The sequence below is a fragment of the Pseudophryne corroboree genome, chromosome 1, assembly GCF_028390025.1.
Source record: "Pseudophryne corroboree isolate aPseCor3 chromosome 1, aPseCor3.hap2, whole genome shotgun sequence".
Taxonomy (NCBI): domain Eukaryota; kingdom Metazoa; phylum Chordata; class Amphibia; order Anura; family Myobatrachidae; genus Pseudophryne; species Pseudophryne corroboree.
The window spans coordinates 820,131,616-820,148,034 of NC_086444.1; the positions used below are offsets into that span (position 1 = coordinate 820,131,616).

General features: G+C 38.1%; 1 protein-coding gene and 1 long non-coding RNA gene across 3 annotated transcripts in view; one reads left to right on the top strand and one right to left on the bottom strand.

Annotated features, from left to right (window-relative positions):
* The window catches only part of LOC134911241 (neuronal acetylcholine receptor subunit alpha-7-like), a 416,671-nt gene that overhangs the window by 231,112 nt on the left and 169,140 nt on the right, over positions 1 to 16,419 (top strand). For both annotated transcript variants that reach the window (XM_063919545.1, XM_063919550.1), the window contains exons 5-7: positions 796 to 875; positions 4,691 to 4,858; positions 6,279 to 6,473. In XM_063919545.1, coding sequence (XP_063775615.1) covers positions 796 to 875; positions 4,691 to 4,858; positions 6,279 to 6,473 — 443 coding nt within the window. The remainder of the gene's footprint in view (positions 1 to 795; positions 876 to 4,690; positions 4,859 to 6,278; positions 6,474 to 16,419) is intronic.
* LOC134911257 (uncharacterized) overlaps positions 1 to 16,419 on the bottom strand; it is a 94,773-nt gene that overhangs the window by 31,880 nt on the left and 46,474 nt on the right. The window lies entirely within an intron of this gene.

Below are 16,419 nucleotides of genomic sequence, written 5' to 3' on the forward strand. Positions count from 1 at the left end.
CACCTTTGTTTTTGTGTGACAGGAGTTGGATCCTGTCTTTATACTAGACCATACTGCTTGATGATCACTGGATCCCAGGTGCTCACCCACATATATGTCTGATATCCTGTCACCATTTGTAAGAATCAAATCTAATATTGATCTTTGCGAGTGGGCTCCCTCACCAATTGCTTGAGAGATGCTCCCTGTAAGGAATGTAGAAATTTGCCACTTGTAGCTGAACTTGCAAAAGACCCCTCCCAATTTACATCAGGTAAATTAAAGTCTCCCATGATTATGACTTGATTAATGTTATAAACAAGTGGTTGTTAGAAACACTTATTGTATGTATTCTTTTTTGCATCAAATCAGAGACACTGCATATTAATACCTGTTTGATTTTCCTCAGTGGGTAATATTATTCAGCCTGGGACTAGCAACAGTGGTGTTGTATTATATTATATGCTCTGCTGGACTGCTTTCCTTCTGTTGTTCCATGTGTGCTCTGATTAGATTATTGGGAACAGAGCCTGGCTAATATAGAGTGCACAGTAGGACTCAGACCAAAGGAACTTGATTTAGGAAAATTCCTGCTGATGTCTATTTAAATAATGTGAAAATTTCAGTTTTATTTCGTGGGCTATTCTACATTTGTCAGAAATATCATTTGAACACCTGTCCAATGACCTAATAGGATGGTTTGCCTGTATAATATACATTTATATTGTGAATCTGTAATACTTACTATTGTATAAATTTGTTTATTTGCTAGATATAATAATGTCATCTAATTCCATCTCTCTGTTTGTGCTTCAGTGCAGATGAAAGGTTTGATGCAACTTTTCACACTAATGTCTTGGTGAATTCCTCTGGTGCCTGTCAGTATATTCCTCCAGGTACATTTCAAATTGTGCTCATTCTTATTAAACCCAGCACAAAGTTTCATGTTGGTTTGAATAACAATGTTTTAATATGTTTAGAATATATTTAGAAGATGATTTATCATGTTCAACCTAGGGCACAATTATTAGGCACAAGGGAAATACCAATACACACTAGCTTGGCAATGCATTGTTAAACGTCAAAGCCTGTTTTTGTATTATTTACTATATTTATCTGAAGTACAGTAAATAATCTTAATTCCATTGTAATAAACAACTGTCTGCTTTCAGTTTATTGTAACAAATTCAGGGAAGATGAATTCAAATTTAATGGTGAGGGTTCTAACTTTCATACCATATGCTAACCTAGAACTGGCAGTGCGTCTGGCGCTGCGGTTCCCGCCAGCACCCGGGGGATCTGTCTATCTATCTATCTATCTATCTATCTATCTATCTATCTACATTAAGGATAGGCTGCCAGTGGGAGGGTTATGTTAAGCCTGGGGTGAGGTTAGGGGTAGTTGTTAGGGATAGGGGTAAATACTTACTGGAACACAGGAGGATTGGAGATCTAACCTGGAAGTGATGGTCACATGACTGCCGGAAGTCGCACTGGAGCTACTGCAAACACCAGGAGCAGGTAAGTCACCACTGGGCCACCAGGGACTATATGTCAACATACTATAATGTCGACACGTCATTACTGTCTATATGTTAAATTTCGGCATGGTCATTGACAACATTTTTACCGTGTCAACATTATGAATATTGACCTTATGATTGTGCCGACATATCATACCACAACACAGAAGAATACCGGTAATCAATGGAGGGACTGACAGAGCAGATCAGCAGACGAATGTCTAGCGAGGAAGATTAGCCTTGCAGCTGCATTCAAAATGGATTGTAGCGGTGAGAGCCTATTTTTGGGAAGACCAGTAAGGAGACTATTGCAATAATCAATGCGGGAGATAATGAGAGCATGATTTAGAGTTTTTGCTGTGTCTTGTGTAAGATATGGTCGTATTTTTTATGTTTTTTAGATGAATGTAACATGATTTTGAGACAGATTGAATGTGGGAAACAAAGGACAGTTCAGAGTCAAGAATGACACCTAGGCAGCAAGCTTGTGGGTAGGGATGATTGTTATTTTATCAACAATGATAGAGATATCAGGTTGGAAACTATATTGGCAGGTGGACATGTAATTAATTCTGTTTTGGAAATATTAAGTTTGAGGTGGTGAGATGACATCCAAGATGAAATGGAAGAAAGGCCTTCAGTGACATGGACCAATACAGATGGTGACAAATCTGGGGAGGATAGGTAGATTTGAGTAGCATCTGCATACAGATGATTCTGAAATCCAAAAGAGATGATTAGTTTGTCAAGAGATATGGTATAGATTGAGGGAAAAAAGAGGAACTAAGACTGAGCCTTTGCAGTACTCCAACTGATAGAGGTAGCAAAGCGGAGGCAAATTCAAAATTAGGGAAATTAACACTGAAAGAGCGATAAGATAAGTAGAATGAGAACCAAGAAAGGGCTGTGTCCTGAAGACCTAGGGATTGTAGTGTGTGTATAAGAAGAGAGTGGTCAACTGTGTCAAAAGCAACAGAGAGATCTAGAAGAATAAGTAATGAGTAATGGTCTTTAGATTTAGCAGTGACCATATCATTCAATACCTTAGTCAGTGCTATCTCTGTGGCGTGTTGGGCACGAAAGCCTAACTGAAGTGGGATCAGTAAGTTGTGTGAGTTAAGAAAGTGTGTGAGGCAAGTATATGCAAGTCTCTAAAGTAGCTTGGAGGGGCATGGGAGCTGAGAAATGAGACAGAAATTTGAGAGAGAGTTAGGGTCAGAATTTAGTTTTTTTCAGAATGGGAGTAATCACTGCATGCTTCAACAGTGAAGGAAAGATGCCAGTAGATAGAGATTACATATTTTAGTTAAGGATGAGCACAGAAGACCGATCTATACTGATCTGTGAGGGTATTTAATCAAGAGGAGAGGCAGTCAGATGAGAAGAGTGTAGATACTTCATGTTCATTTGTGGGATCAAATGATGAGAAGGTGGCAGAGGGTTCAGGGAGAGAATTGAGCAGGTCACTGGCTGTGGAAGAGCATACCATTTCATTTAAGATCTTATCAATCTCGTCCTTGAAATAGGAAGCAAGTTCTTGTGCACTGATAGTGGCTGGAGGGTTGGGTGAGGGAGGGATAAGAAGTGATTTAAATGTATTAAAAATTCACTTGGGGTTAGAGGCTTGAGCAGAGATGAGAGACTGAAAATCTGTGAGGAAGTCGCTTGGGGTACAAGTTTTAAGCCACTGACGTTCTACTTAACGTGAGAGTTTTTGTAGGTGTTTTGTGAATTTAGAGTGCCACCGTTGACATCTGAGTTTACTGCATGGGGAGTGTGATGGGTAGCTGGAGCCAATTCATCAAGTGCTGTTTCCAGAGCCAGGTTCAGGTGTGATAGAGCAGTCTCAGGAGAGGTGAAAGTAGAAATCAGTGAAAATAGTTGTTGTAGAGAGGTGGAGAGTTGTTGAAATTGAATAGCGTTAATATTTCTGCAGGTTTGTGGAGGATTGGAGGACTTCAATGACATTGCGTTTGAAATAATGGAGGAGAGCATGCAGGTGATAAGGTTGTGATCTGAGAGAGAGAAAGGAGTGTTAGTGCATTCAGAAACTGAGCACTGGGCCCGATTCAGTAAGGATTGTAACAATTTGCGATTCGCAATCTGCCGGATTATCGAATGACTGCGCATGCTAGCAAAAACAGCGACAGAAAATGTGTACACATTGTGATCGCAATGCAGCCGCTGTATGAGTGACAGGAAGTCAGCATTTCGTTTCCGCCGTTTTCTGCGTTTGTCTGAAAAAACGCAGTCGTGTCCAGGCGTTTTTAAGGAGGGCCTCTGACCACTTCCAGCTTCTTGTTTAGCAAAATTTGTGGATGACCTTGCCTAGCACAGATAGGAAAAATCTTCGATGTTCCGGTAATTGCGTATGGTTTTGTGATCAGCCCGCATATTGCAATGCATTCACAATTTTTACGTTGGGCATTTTTTCTCTATTTCTGGGCAGCAACTATTTGATCGCAGAAACTGTTTTTTTAGCAGAAACTGCAATCCTTACTGAATGAGGCCCATAGTCTGGTGAATACAAGATCAAGGCACTGGGCCTCCTGATGAATAGAGGAGTCAGTCCATTGGGAGAGGTCGAGAGAGGAGGTTAGAGAGAATATTTTGGAGGCATGGGGAGATTGTGGACTGTCAATAGTAATATTGAAATCGCCTATGATGATGGTGACGATGTCAGAGGATAGGAAGTGAGGGAGCCAAGCAGAAAAATCTTCCAGAAATTGTTTGGATTTCCCAGGTGGGTGATAGATAGCATCAACATGCAGAACTGCTAGAACTGTGTATTTCAGAGATTGGGATAGTAATATTCCAGTCCCACCTCCTTTTACTGTTACCAGGCCTGGAGGTGTGTGTGAAGTGGAGCCCACAATGTGGCAGTGCTGCAGGGGAGGCCATTTCTGATTGTGTGCGCCGTTTTTCTGTTATAGCCAGTAGGTTGAGTTTTTTTTTCAATGAAAAGGTCAGTGATAGATGTTAATAAAGATACAGATATTTGTGTAAAGCATGAACATGGCCCCAATTATATTGATTATTCAGGCAGGTGAATGAGCGTTACTATGTGTAATACAGCCTTCAGCATTCTAGCTCAGCCAGCTCTGGCATGCACATGTGTAGGGGGTGTAAATGGCGGGGGAACCAATGTATCTTTACATTATTAGCTTACATGTATTTTACTTTTTCAGGTATTTTGAAGAGCACATGCTATATCGATGTACGATGGTTTCCTTTTGATATACAAAAATGCAAATTAAAATTTGGATCTTGGACACATAACGGCTGGCTGCTTGATCTACAAATGCTAGAAGCGGACATATCAAATTACATTTCTAATGGAGAATGGGATTTAGTAGGTAAGGTTTTTAGGCTATTCTATCTTAATACCTTTTATTCAAAAAGTAATTGATTATGAGCAAATGGGGGCTGCATTGCCTACTGGTCACATTAGTGCTGAATTGTCATGTTAAATGGATGTTCATTTTTTTGTTTTTAATATTTCTATTGAGGCATCATGGGATTGATACAAATAAACAACACTGGTTACAATGTAATTTTGACAGACCTAGTTACGAAGGAGGTAACAATGTAGATGTCATGTGTTAATCAAAACCCTTGAAGCTGAACGGCGAAACAGATACAGTTATATAACGTAGTGAAACATTAAAAAAATAATAAAAAAATAATAATAATACATCTCTTGAGTCTGATCGTATTTTGTGGGTCATTCTGACCCATTCGCACGCAGCGGTTCTTCGCTGCAAATGGGTCGGAACTGCGGCTGCGCGGCGCCCGCATTGAGCATGCACGTCTTTGCCCAGCGATGGCAGTTGCCAGGCAACAACGCCAGGACCGAAGGAAGATTGACAGCGGGAAGGAGGATCGGGGCGTCTACTCACCGTTTCCCGGGCATGGTAAGGCGAACGTAGGCGTGACCAGGTGTTTGGAGGGCGGATGTCTGATGTCACAGCCGGGACCTTCATCACTGGATCCATCGCATTGGGTAAGTAAGTGCAGGACTGGTCTTGTTCTCCACAAAACTTTTTTAGCATAGCAGGGCTGCACAAGCGATCGCAGCCCTGCTATGCTAAAATACACTCCCCCATAGGTGACATCAAGTTGATTGCACGAGCAGCAAAAAGTTGCTACGTGTGATCAACTCAGAATGACCCCCTTTGTTATATACCATAACCGAATCAATTTCAACAACAAAATCTCAAAAGTATATATATTCAAACTTTTACGAATAAGGCTGCGTGTCTTAAATCCTGGTGGAGGCAGATATGTATAAATAAGAACCATTCTCCTTCCCCTTACGTCAAGGCAATCGGTGGATGTTCAATTTTGTATTCATTTTTATAGATGATTTTGAAATGGACAACCTAAACCAAACACAAAATCACTAGTCAAAATCGTATTTGGTTTTTAAGTCGATTTCAGTTTTAAATCTTAGTAAATATGGGATTTGATGAGTGAAAAAGAATGATTTCAGATGATTTAAATCAAACCTAAAATCAAATACAAAATTTAAATTTAATAAATATACCCCCAAAGCTGTGTTTGGTAGGAATCAGTGAGTTGGGAAATTCTAAATATTGGATTTTCAATCCCTTGAGCCAGAACAGGGAATTACGTCAGTCGGTCATAGATGTATGAGCCCCTTATATTTATGTGATTATTTTGTACGTATGCAATAGTTTACAACACAAGCATACAGTAAAAATGATTAATACACGCATGAAATACTTACACTATTATTTGCATTTTCCTTTGTAGATGTACCAGGAAAAAGAAATGAGTTGTACTATGAATGTTGTAAGGAGCCATACCCTGATGTAACTTACACAGTCACCATGCGCAGACGTACATTATACTATGGATTAAATTTATTGATACCCTGTGTGATCATATCTGGTTTGGCATTGCTAGTGTTCCTCCTCCCTGCAGATTCTGGAGAGAAGATATCTCTAGGTAGGTAAAAGACAATCTATGAAACTAATATACGCTATAGATAAATATATATTTCATATTATGAATAATATCCCAAGGGACTGTCTGCAGCTTATTGCTGTAATGTGGGGGCAAAAGCATTGTCACATTGACTTATTTAGCAATTCTAGTAAACAATAACCTCAGTACTGCTTATTGTAAAAGGAAAATGGGTAGTGGAGCAATTTAAACTTTATTAAAAGTCAGCGTGTGAAAACTGTTGTTGTAAATGATCAATATTGTGATAATGTACATTGCCAGACACATTGCTCCCTTCTGTTATTTTATTGCTATATAAAAAAAGACATTTCAGATATGTTTTCATATTGCTTGTTCCCAAGATTTGCATTTAATTCCATATTGCAGCAAATTGCTCTATAAAATAAGGCACGGAATGCAAAATAATGTAAGCCTTGAACTTTCAGATCGTGTAGATGGTTATACATAATCTGCAGATGAAAAGAAAGAAATTGGTCTGACTAGCTAGTCTTTCCCTGTTACAATAACAATTTTGGTTTCAACTCAAACACATATTTTTTATTTATTACATATTAAGTTTACTGTAGACGGCTAGATTTGTGTATATTTGAATGTTTCTTTGGAATGAATCCTGAAGTTGTTACCAATCACATTTATTAGCTGTCAGTGGGTCTTATTCAGAGATGTACATAAACCTCCTCTTTGCTACATTTATCAGTTGGAGGGGTAGCAGTTAAAATACCGCCAGTTGGGAGCCCAGTTGTCACAATACCGACTCCGGAATCCCAACAGGAGGTGAAATGCCACCGGCGGAATTCCAGCGACACAGGCTATTCTCCCTCTCTGGGTGTCCACGACATTCATAGAGGGTGAATATAACCTGTGGCGGGCGCAGCGAGTCACCGTGCCCGCAAGGGGCTTTATAGCACTCGCACCGCTGCCGGCATCCCGTCTGCCAGTAAATCGCGCATACCCTCAGTCTTAGGTCCTCTGCTTTTCTCAATCTGTACCACATCTCTTGACAAACCAATCAGCTCTTTCGGATTTCAGTATCGTCTGTATGCGGATGATACTCAAATCTACCTATCATTCCCAGATTTGTCACCATCTGTATTGGGCCGTGTCACTGAATGCCTTTCTGCCATTTCATCTTGGATGTCATCTTTCCACTTCAAACTTAATATTTGCAAAACAGAATTAATTATATTTCCACCAGCCAATAATAGTTACCAACCTGATATCTCTATCACTGTTGATAACTCAGCAATCATCCCTACCCCACAAGCTCGCTGCCTAGGTGTCATTCTTGACACTGATCTGTCCTTTTTTCCCCACATTCAATTGGTCTCAAAATCATGTTACATACATCTAAGAAACATATCCAAAAAAAATACGACCATATGTTACACAAGACACAGCAAAAACTCTAATCCATGCTCTCATCTCCCACATTGATTATTGGTCTTCCCAAAAATAGGCTCTCACCACTACAATCCATTTTGAATGCAGCTGCAATGCTGATTTTCATCGCTAGACGTTCATCGTCTGCAGATCCGCTCTGTCAGTCCCTCCATTGGTTAACGGTATTCTATCATATTCCATATAAAATACTTTTACTTACATACAACGTCATTAACCAAACTGCACCAACATATATCTCTTCACTCATCTCAAAATATCTTCCAGTCCCTACCTGACCTCTCCGCTCTGCACAAGATCTGCGTCTTTCATCCATACGTATTACTTATTCCAACTCAAAATTACAGGACTTTTTCCAGGCTGCACCCACTCTGTGGAATCCCCTCCCATGCAGAATAAGACTCACCTCTAGTCTCCAAACCTTCAAGCGTTCCCTGAAAACTCACCTCTTCAGACAAGCTTATCAAATTCCAGGCCCACCTATACAACTTTTAATGTCTCCTATCTAATTATATCCGCTCAGTACAGTCCACACATAACCTCACATATTTTGTCTTTCTTCAGTTTCACATCTTCCTGACCCCATTCCAACATTGCTGGGTGACCGTATTATATAGCCCATTAAGATCCTTTGCAATCTGGCAGGGCAGGTAGCACCTATCCTTTTGTGTCAATGCCCATCTCCTTAAAGATTGTAAGGTTGCAAGCAGGGCCTTCCTACCTCTAGGTCTATCTGTTATTACCCAGATTTGTTCTATTACTGTTGTAAAGCTCAACAGAATATGCTGCACTATATAAAAAACTGTTAATAAATAAATAAATAATAATAATAATAATAATAATAATAAATAAACCATTGATGTACGCAAACCTAATGGTTTATGTACACCTCCGATGTTTGTGGGTCTGTGTATGTGCAGGTCCTGTTCTGCACATGTGCAGAATGAGTGCTGTGAGATTGCACACAGTGACCCCAAGCCACAGTATAATTGACATGCTTCGGCCTTTAGTAGGCAGGGATGGGGCAGTGCTGGACAACGTTTACAGAAAACGGGGGGCGGGGGGGAGAGGGGGGGGGGTTTGGCCCAGTTTTCTGGTAGTGGTCAGGCAGGAGGTGGCCATTCTGAGTAAGCTTAGGCTTACTCAGATGGCTGATGCTGATGGCCGAAGCAACTGATAATCGTGATGTTGATCAGATCCTGCCTCTTGGGACTCAGAAATCAGATCTGAGATGCTGGCAGGAGGCGTCTTTTTCCTTCAGAGATCTCCTGCAGACATTAGCATATTTTTGCACAGCAGCTGTGTCCTGTGTCACTTGCCAGGGACTCACGCACATGGGTATTGTAAACAGACGTCAATATAGGGCTCATTAATCGCTATGCAAGTAATACTGCACATGAAAGTTACAGGAAACAGGTAAAATATATAACATGGATGTAGCATGTATTAATATTCTCAATTTATGCCTTGTCATCCAAGTCCCATAATGTACATGAGTATAGTTAGGCTCATTGACTGTGGATCAAGTGTAGATCCTATAATGTACATTAAGACAGGTTAGGTAAATAGCTCGGCTCACTTGATATAAATTAATAGCAGATCCCTTACACTGCACCTATTTTCCCTCATCCCTGAACCCTTCCTCTGCACTCTCACTGTTCACTGTTTCCAGCAGCACACAGGAGGGCAGTAAAAGCAGGATGAGGGTCATATGAGTCGACCCTCTGCATTCGAGATATATATATATATATATATATATATATATATCTAAGAAATTCTCATGGGAGCTAGACCACTTCAGATTTCACATACAAGTGTGTTTATTTTAAAAAAATTCTTTAACAGTAAAAACTGTAATCATATAAAAATATCAATAAAACATACACATAACTTTATATTACAAATGAACAGTATAGACAGATATTTATCTTGATACTTTTTATATTGGTAATATCCACAGTTGAATTCAATATCAATTTTCCCAATGAAGCGTTTCAGATGTATGTTCAATCACAAATGCGTGAATGCCCAATGCGTTTCGTCCGTACAGGACTTCATCAGGGGACGCAATCTGAGTGGTAGTTAGAAAGAAGGTGATACACCATATACTCATTATATTTATCACAGTCTTACTAAATTTAATTTGTCTACTTACATACCAATAAGATCAAAGTTTGCAAGATATCACATCCAACTTTTGCCGTGGGTGCATGCAAAATTCTCACAGATAGAAGATCTAAAAATGTCACCATTAGAATTGATATTAAATTAAAGTGACCATATATATTTAAAAAAGGACTTGTAAACAAAATCAAGGAGGGAGGGACAAACATAGTGAAACAATGGAGGAATAGATGCAATAAACTCTCTATTAATAGGTGTAATAATCACTCAATTGATCACAAGTTGAGTGCAATTCTATATTACTCATTATTCAAAAACAGAGGAGATGGTAATTATTTTAACAGATATTCAAACAGAGCTACTCACATTCCAATATTGGTGTCTATCATAAAAAGTTCACCAAAGTGTATAGACAGAAGAAAAATTGCCGTGACAATAACCTATGAATTAGAAATACAGACAATAGTGTGTATGTATATTAAGGATGAATAATTTTTACCAGCATTAATTATAAACTGCAGGTTGTTGCTCACATTGCATATATATACGTGACACTTAATTTACAAATGGAATAAATCCAAAATTGTTCTTATATATACAATATCATTGCGCTATTTATGAGGGACCATGTTGAACCTAATTGCTGATCAATAATTAAATATATTCATGGTTGCTAATAATCTCGGATGCCCACTTTAGGAGAAGGCAGAGCTTAACAGCCATTATGAGTTCAAATAATACCTTAGTGTATTAGAGAATGGCAATGTTTAACAGCCACTATACATCCAGATCATATCTTAGCATATTCTCTTACAAAATTGCTGCCCTAATGTTTAATTCACGTTATACTGCAAATTAATAGATTATGAATCCTAAATAATGAAAGTGATCTAATTTATGGAAATTGTTATTATATAAAAATAAAACTGCAACCGAATTAATTTATAATAGGGGAACGTCTTAGGCTCACCTTTTTAGTTGTAAATTGACCAATCCAATTTAGAACAAGAATATTGGGATAGACTCAAATAAGTTAATACCCTGGAAAAGAAATTAATCCATAAATATGGGTTCCTTTTCCAATGTGTCAAGATGTCTATTAATCATAATATTTACCTTAATGTTCTCTCAGGATTCTCATTCACAGCTATAGTTTTAGATGGGAACTGGGGCTGATATTTATACCTCCTCCCCAATGACCTCATTTCCTGTTTGATATTTAACTTATTTAAATTATTTTCAATGTTTCTTTTTAGTGTTCAATCTATTTGCAGTGACAGTAATGCTAACCAGTATGTCAACCACCTTAAGAATTAAAGAACAGTTGAAATAGACTAGTATATTTTCACTAAAAATGATGTTGAACGCTTTTGCGTTCCATCGTCGCTGGCGGCGTGCGTTCCACAGCCGCTACTTCCGGTTCCGGCGTGCGTTCCATGGACGCTACTTCCGGTTTCCGGTTTGCGTTCCACACATGTTAATTCCGATCCCAGCGTGCGTTTTAACTGCTGCTGCTTCCGATTTTTGTTGTGAACATGGATAATCCTAGCTTAATAGCATCCATCTTGTCTATCATTAACTGCTATTTATCTAATAATACATGCTATCTATTTACTTAGTGGTTTAATGGTTGAAAAATAAATTATAAATGTTTGTCAATCCTATTTTATTCAAGGATGATATATTATATGTGGGGACAAATGCTATATTAAAGTCCTTCCGTGATGTAATCAGTGATCTAATTAGTACTTACTGTGATAATGGTATTTAACAATTAATTAAGTGATGAGTATTATTAAATTATATTATTGATCTATATATCTAAAAAATATTAATAAATAATAATTAATTAATAAATGTATATTAGTCTACCCCATTAATGTGCTCTGTGTTATTAATCTAACCTCAACAGACTATGCATATTTAGCTAGTTATCTATACAGCCCTAAAAACAGCAGTTCAGATCAACATGGTCCCCCATTTACAATTGTTACAAGTTTGCAACACAACATCTTAATATATCACGCTTTAACCTTCAACTCATGATATAGTAGCATATCATAAGAAGACCTTGATTCAGTGGTTGTGATTTAGAGTTAAACAACTTAAGTATGATAGTCCATTATATAGGAAGTGTCATACTGAAAACATAATAAATTAGGTATGTTAGGGCCCTTTAGGGTTCTAAAACGTATTAAGTATAGAAATAGGGGAATGGTAGATTCAGGACTTAAAGGAAAGAAACTATATCTACATCTTCATTAAGGCCATTGGGGGCTAAAGTATTGAGCGTATAAATCCAATACGTTTCACGTTTGGATAATCTCAAATCCCTACTTCCACCTCTTGGATCTACTGGTATATGTTCTAATACTGTAAATGAGAAGTTGTCCCTCGTCACTGTCGCACCATGCTTCTTGGCATAATGCCTTGGGAGACTATGAGAAAGAAACTTGTTTTTCACATTTCTTATATGCTCCTGAATTCTTATTTTAGTTGGTCTTTTTGTCTTTCCTACGTATGTTAAACTGCAACCACAAGTGATCTTGTATACAACATACTCTGTGTTGCAATTGACCAAATGTTTCAATCTATAACAACCCCCTGACTCAAATTCCATACTGAATGATTTACGGTCCATAAATTTACAGCATATACATCTAGAGCATGGAAAACACCCTTTGGTGGGTATGATATCATTATTTTCTTTTCTAATACAAGAATGTGACCTTGACAACCTACTTGGTGCCACTATGCTTTTTAGATTCGTAGCTCTCCTAAATACCAGGTTTGGTTTTTCAGGGAGGGAGGGGCCCAAAACCGAGTCTTTTAAAAGTATACCCCAATGTCGATTTAAAATCTTTTTGATGGCTACATTTTCTTGATTGAATTGTGTAATGAAAGGTCTACGGAACCTTTGATCTGTTTGGGTTTTATTTTTGGGACATAGCATTAAATCCCTTTTTTGCAAAGATGCTTTAGACTTTGCTGCTTCAATGGAGTCTAGATTATAACCCCTTTCCACAAATCTGTTACCAATTAGAGTGGCCTGTTCCCAATAGTCATCTATATTCGTACAATTGCGTCTTAATCGTAAGAATTGCGCATATGGCACATTGTTCTTCCAAGCAGGGTAGTGGCAACTGGTTTGGGGGATGTAGCTGTTGGCGTCAACATCTTTAAAGAAGGTCTTCGTTATTATCTTTTCACCTTCTACCCCTATTAAGGTTAAATCCAAAAAATCAATATTTATTGGATTATGCTGAGAAGTAAATTTCAAATTGAAACCATTGGACTGTATGAATGTCATGAATCCATTGATACTATATTCATCACCTTTCCAAATGAAAAGGAGATCGTCAATATATCTTTGGTAGAATATTATATTGGCTTCAAATTTGGAATCATATACATAAGTGTCCTCCCATGCTTTCATGAGCAAGTTGGCATACGATGGGGCAAATTTAGTCCCCATCGCCGTGCCCTGTTGTTGCAAAAAAAACTTGTTCTCAAATTCAAAAAAATTATGGTTCAAAATGAACATTATGCTATCCAATAGAAACCGTACTTCTTTTTGAGATAGACTAGAGTCATTTGACAGGACTAATTCTACAGCTTCTACACCTTTACAATGTGGTATAGATGAATACAGTGCTTGTACGTCTACAGTTAACCATTGATATTCTTTAGACCACTCTATGGTTTCCAACTTTTGCAATACACTGGTGGAATCTCTGAGATATGACTTCATTTTCAATACATAGGGCTGCAATCTCAGATCTAAATAATGGGATAAATTCGCCGTCAGGGAATTTATCCCTGCCACTATGGGCCTTCCTGGTGGTGAAGTCTTACTCTTATGAATTTTTGGAATATGGTAAAAATTTGGGACTGTTGGATGTTTAACATACATATAGTCAAACTCTTCCTTGCATATTAGATTATCTTTCAGGGCTTTAGAAAGTAAAATAAATAGCTCCTCCTGGTATGTTGAAGTGGGATTATTGGGTAATTCCATATATGTCTGCCCATCAAAAAGAATGTTGGATGCCTCATTTAAGTAAGCCGTTTTGGTTCGCAATACAACTGCTCCACCCTTATCCGCCCCTTTAATGACCAAATCAGTATCGTTTTTCAGGGATTTCAAAGCTCCCTTTTCCTGTGGATTGAGATTGGTCCCATATTTGTTACTTTTAAGCCTTATTTTCCTGAAATCTTCCCTAACTAATTCATAGAAGATGTCCAGACTGGACTCACCACAGGGTATAAAGAGAGGCCATACTGGAGGAGACGAGGGTGCAGAGGGGGCAGAAAAAAGCCCCAAAAAAAGGAGAGCCCTGTTCAATCAGGAGAAACCTCGTCTGGGATTGTCAACATCACAGAGAGACAATTATCATCAGCGGAACGCTCCCTATTAGATAAGGGATTGAAATTCGCACCAGACTTACATGTGGATAAATTTAACCTATTTGTCGATCTCAACAAATATGTCCGTAAATTAACGATACAGAGACATTTTCTTAAGAATCCCCAATTGAGTGCCAGTACGAATGAAAAAACTCCATTGGTTAAGTTACCATCAAAATATTACCCGGTAGAGTCCAGAGGAAGTAATCTGGACATCTTCTATGAATTAGTTAGGGAAGATTTCAGGAAAATAAGGCTTAAAAGTAACAAATATGGGACCAATCTCAATCCACAGGAAAAGGGAGCTTTGAAATCCCTGAAAAACGATACTGATTTGGTCATTAAAGGGGCGGATAAGGGTGGAGCAGTTGTATTGCAAACCAAAACGGCTTACTTAAATGAGGCATCCAACATTCTTTTTGATGGGCAGACATATATGGAATTACCCAATAATCCCACTTCAACATACCAGGCGGAGCTATTTATTTTACTTTCTAAAGCCCTGAAAGATAATCTAATATGCAAGGAAGAGTTTGACTATATGTATGTTAAACATCCAACAGTCCCAAATTTTTACCATATTCCAAAAATTCATAAGAGTAAGACTTCACCACCAGGAAGGCCCATAGTGGCAGGGATAAATTCCCTGACGGCGAATTTATCCCATTATTTAGATCTGAGATTGCAGCCCTATGTATTGAAAATGAAGTCATATCTCAGAGATTCCACCAGTGTATTGCAAAAGTTGGAAACCATAGAGTGGTCTAAAGAATATCAATGGTTAACTGTAGACGTACAAGCACTGTATTCATCTATACCACATTGTAAAGGTGTAGAAGCTGTAGAATTAGTCCTGTCAAATGACTCTAGTCTATCTCAAAAAGAAGTACGGTTTCTATTGGATAGCATAATGTTCATTTTGAACCATCATTTTTTTGAATTTGAGAACAAGTTTTTTTTGCAACAACAGGGCACGGTGATGGGGACTAAATTTGCCCCATCGTATGCCAACTTGCTCATGAAAGCATGGGAGGACACTTATGTATATGATTCCAAATTTGAAGCCAATATAATATTCTACCAAAGATATATTGACGATCTCCTTTTCATTTGGAAAGGTGATGAATATAGTATCAATGGATTCATGACATTCATACAGTCCAATGGTTTCAATTTGAAATTTACTTCTCAGCATAATCCAATAAATATTGATTTTTTGGATTTAACCTTAATAGGGGTAGAAGGTGAAAAGATAATAACGAAGACCTTCTTTAAAGATGTTGACGCCAACAGCTACATCCCCCAAACCAGTTGCCACTACCCTGCTTGGAAGAACAATGTGCCATATGCGCAATTCTTACGATTAAGATGCAATTGTACGAATATAGATGACTATTGGGAACAGGCCACTCTAATTGGTAACAGATTTGTGGAAAGGGGTTATAATCTAGACTCCATTGAAGCAGCAAAGTCTAAAGCATCTTTGCAAAAAAGGGATTTAATGCTATGTCCCAAAAATAAAACCCAAACAGATCAAAGGTTCCGTAGACCTTTCATTACACAATTCAATCAAGAAAATGTAGCCATCAAAAAGATTTTAAATCGACATTGGGGTATACTTTTAAAAGACTCGGTTTTGGGCCCCTCCCTCCCTGAAAAACCAAACCTGGTATTTAGGAGAGCTACGAATCTAAAAAGCATAGTGGCACCAAGTAGGTTGTCAAGGTCACATTCTTGTATTAGAAAAGAAAATAATGATATCATACCCACCAAAGGGTGTTTTCCATGCTCTAGATGTATATGCTGTAAATTTATGGACCGTAAATCATTCAGTATGGAATTTGAGTCAGGGGGTTGTTATAGATTGAAACATTTGGTCAATTGCAACACAGAGTATGTTGTATACAAGATCACTTGTGGTTGCAGTTTAACATACGTAGGAAAGACAAAAAGACCAACTAAAATAAGAATTCAGGAGCATATAAGAAATGTGAAAAAC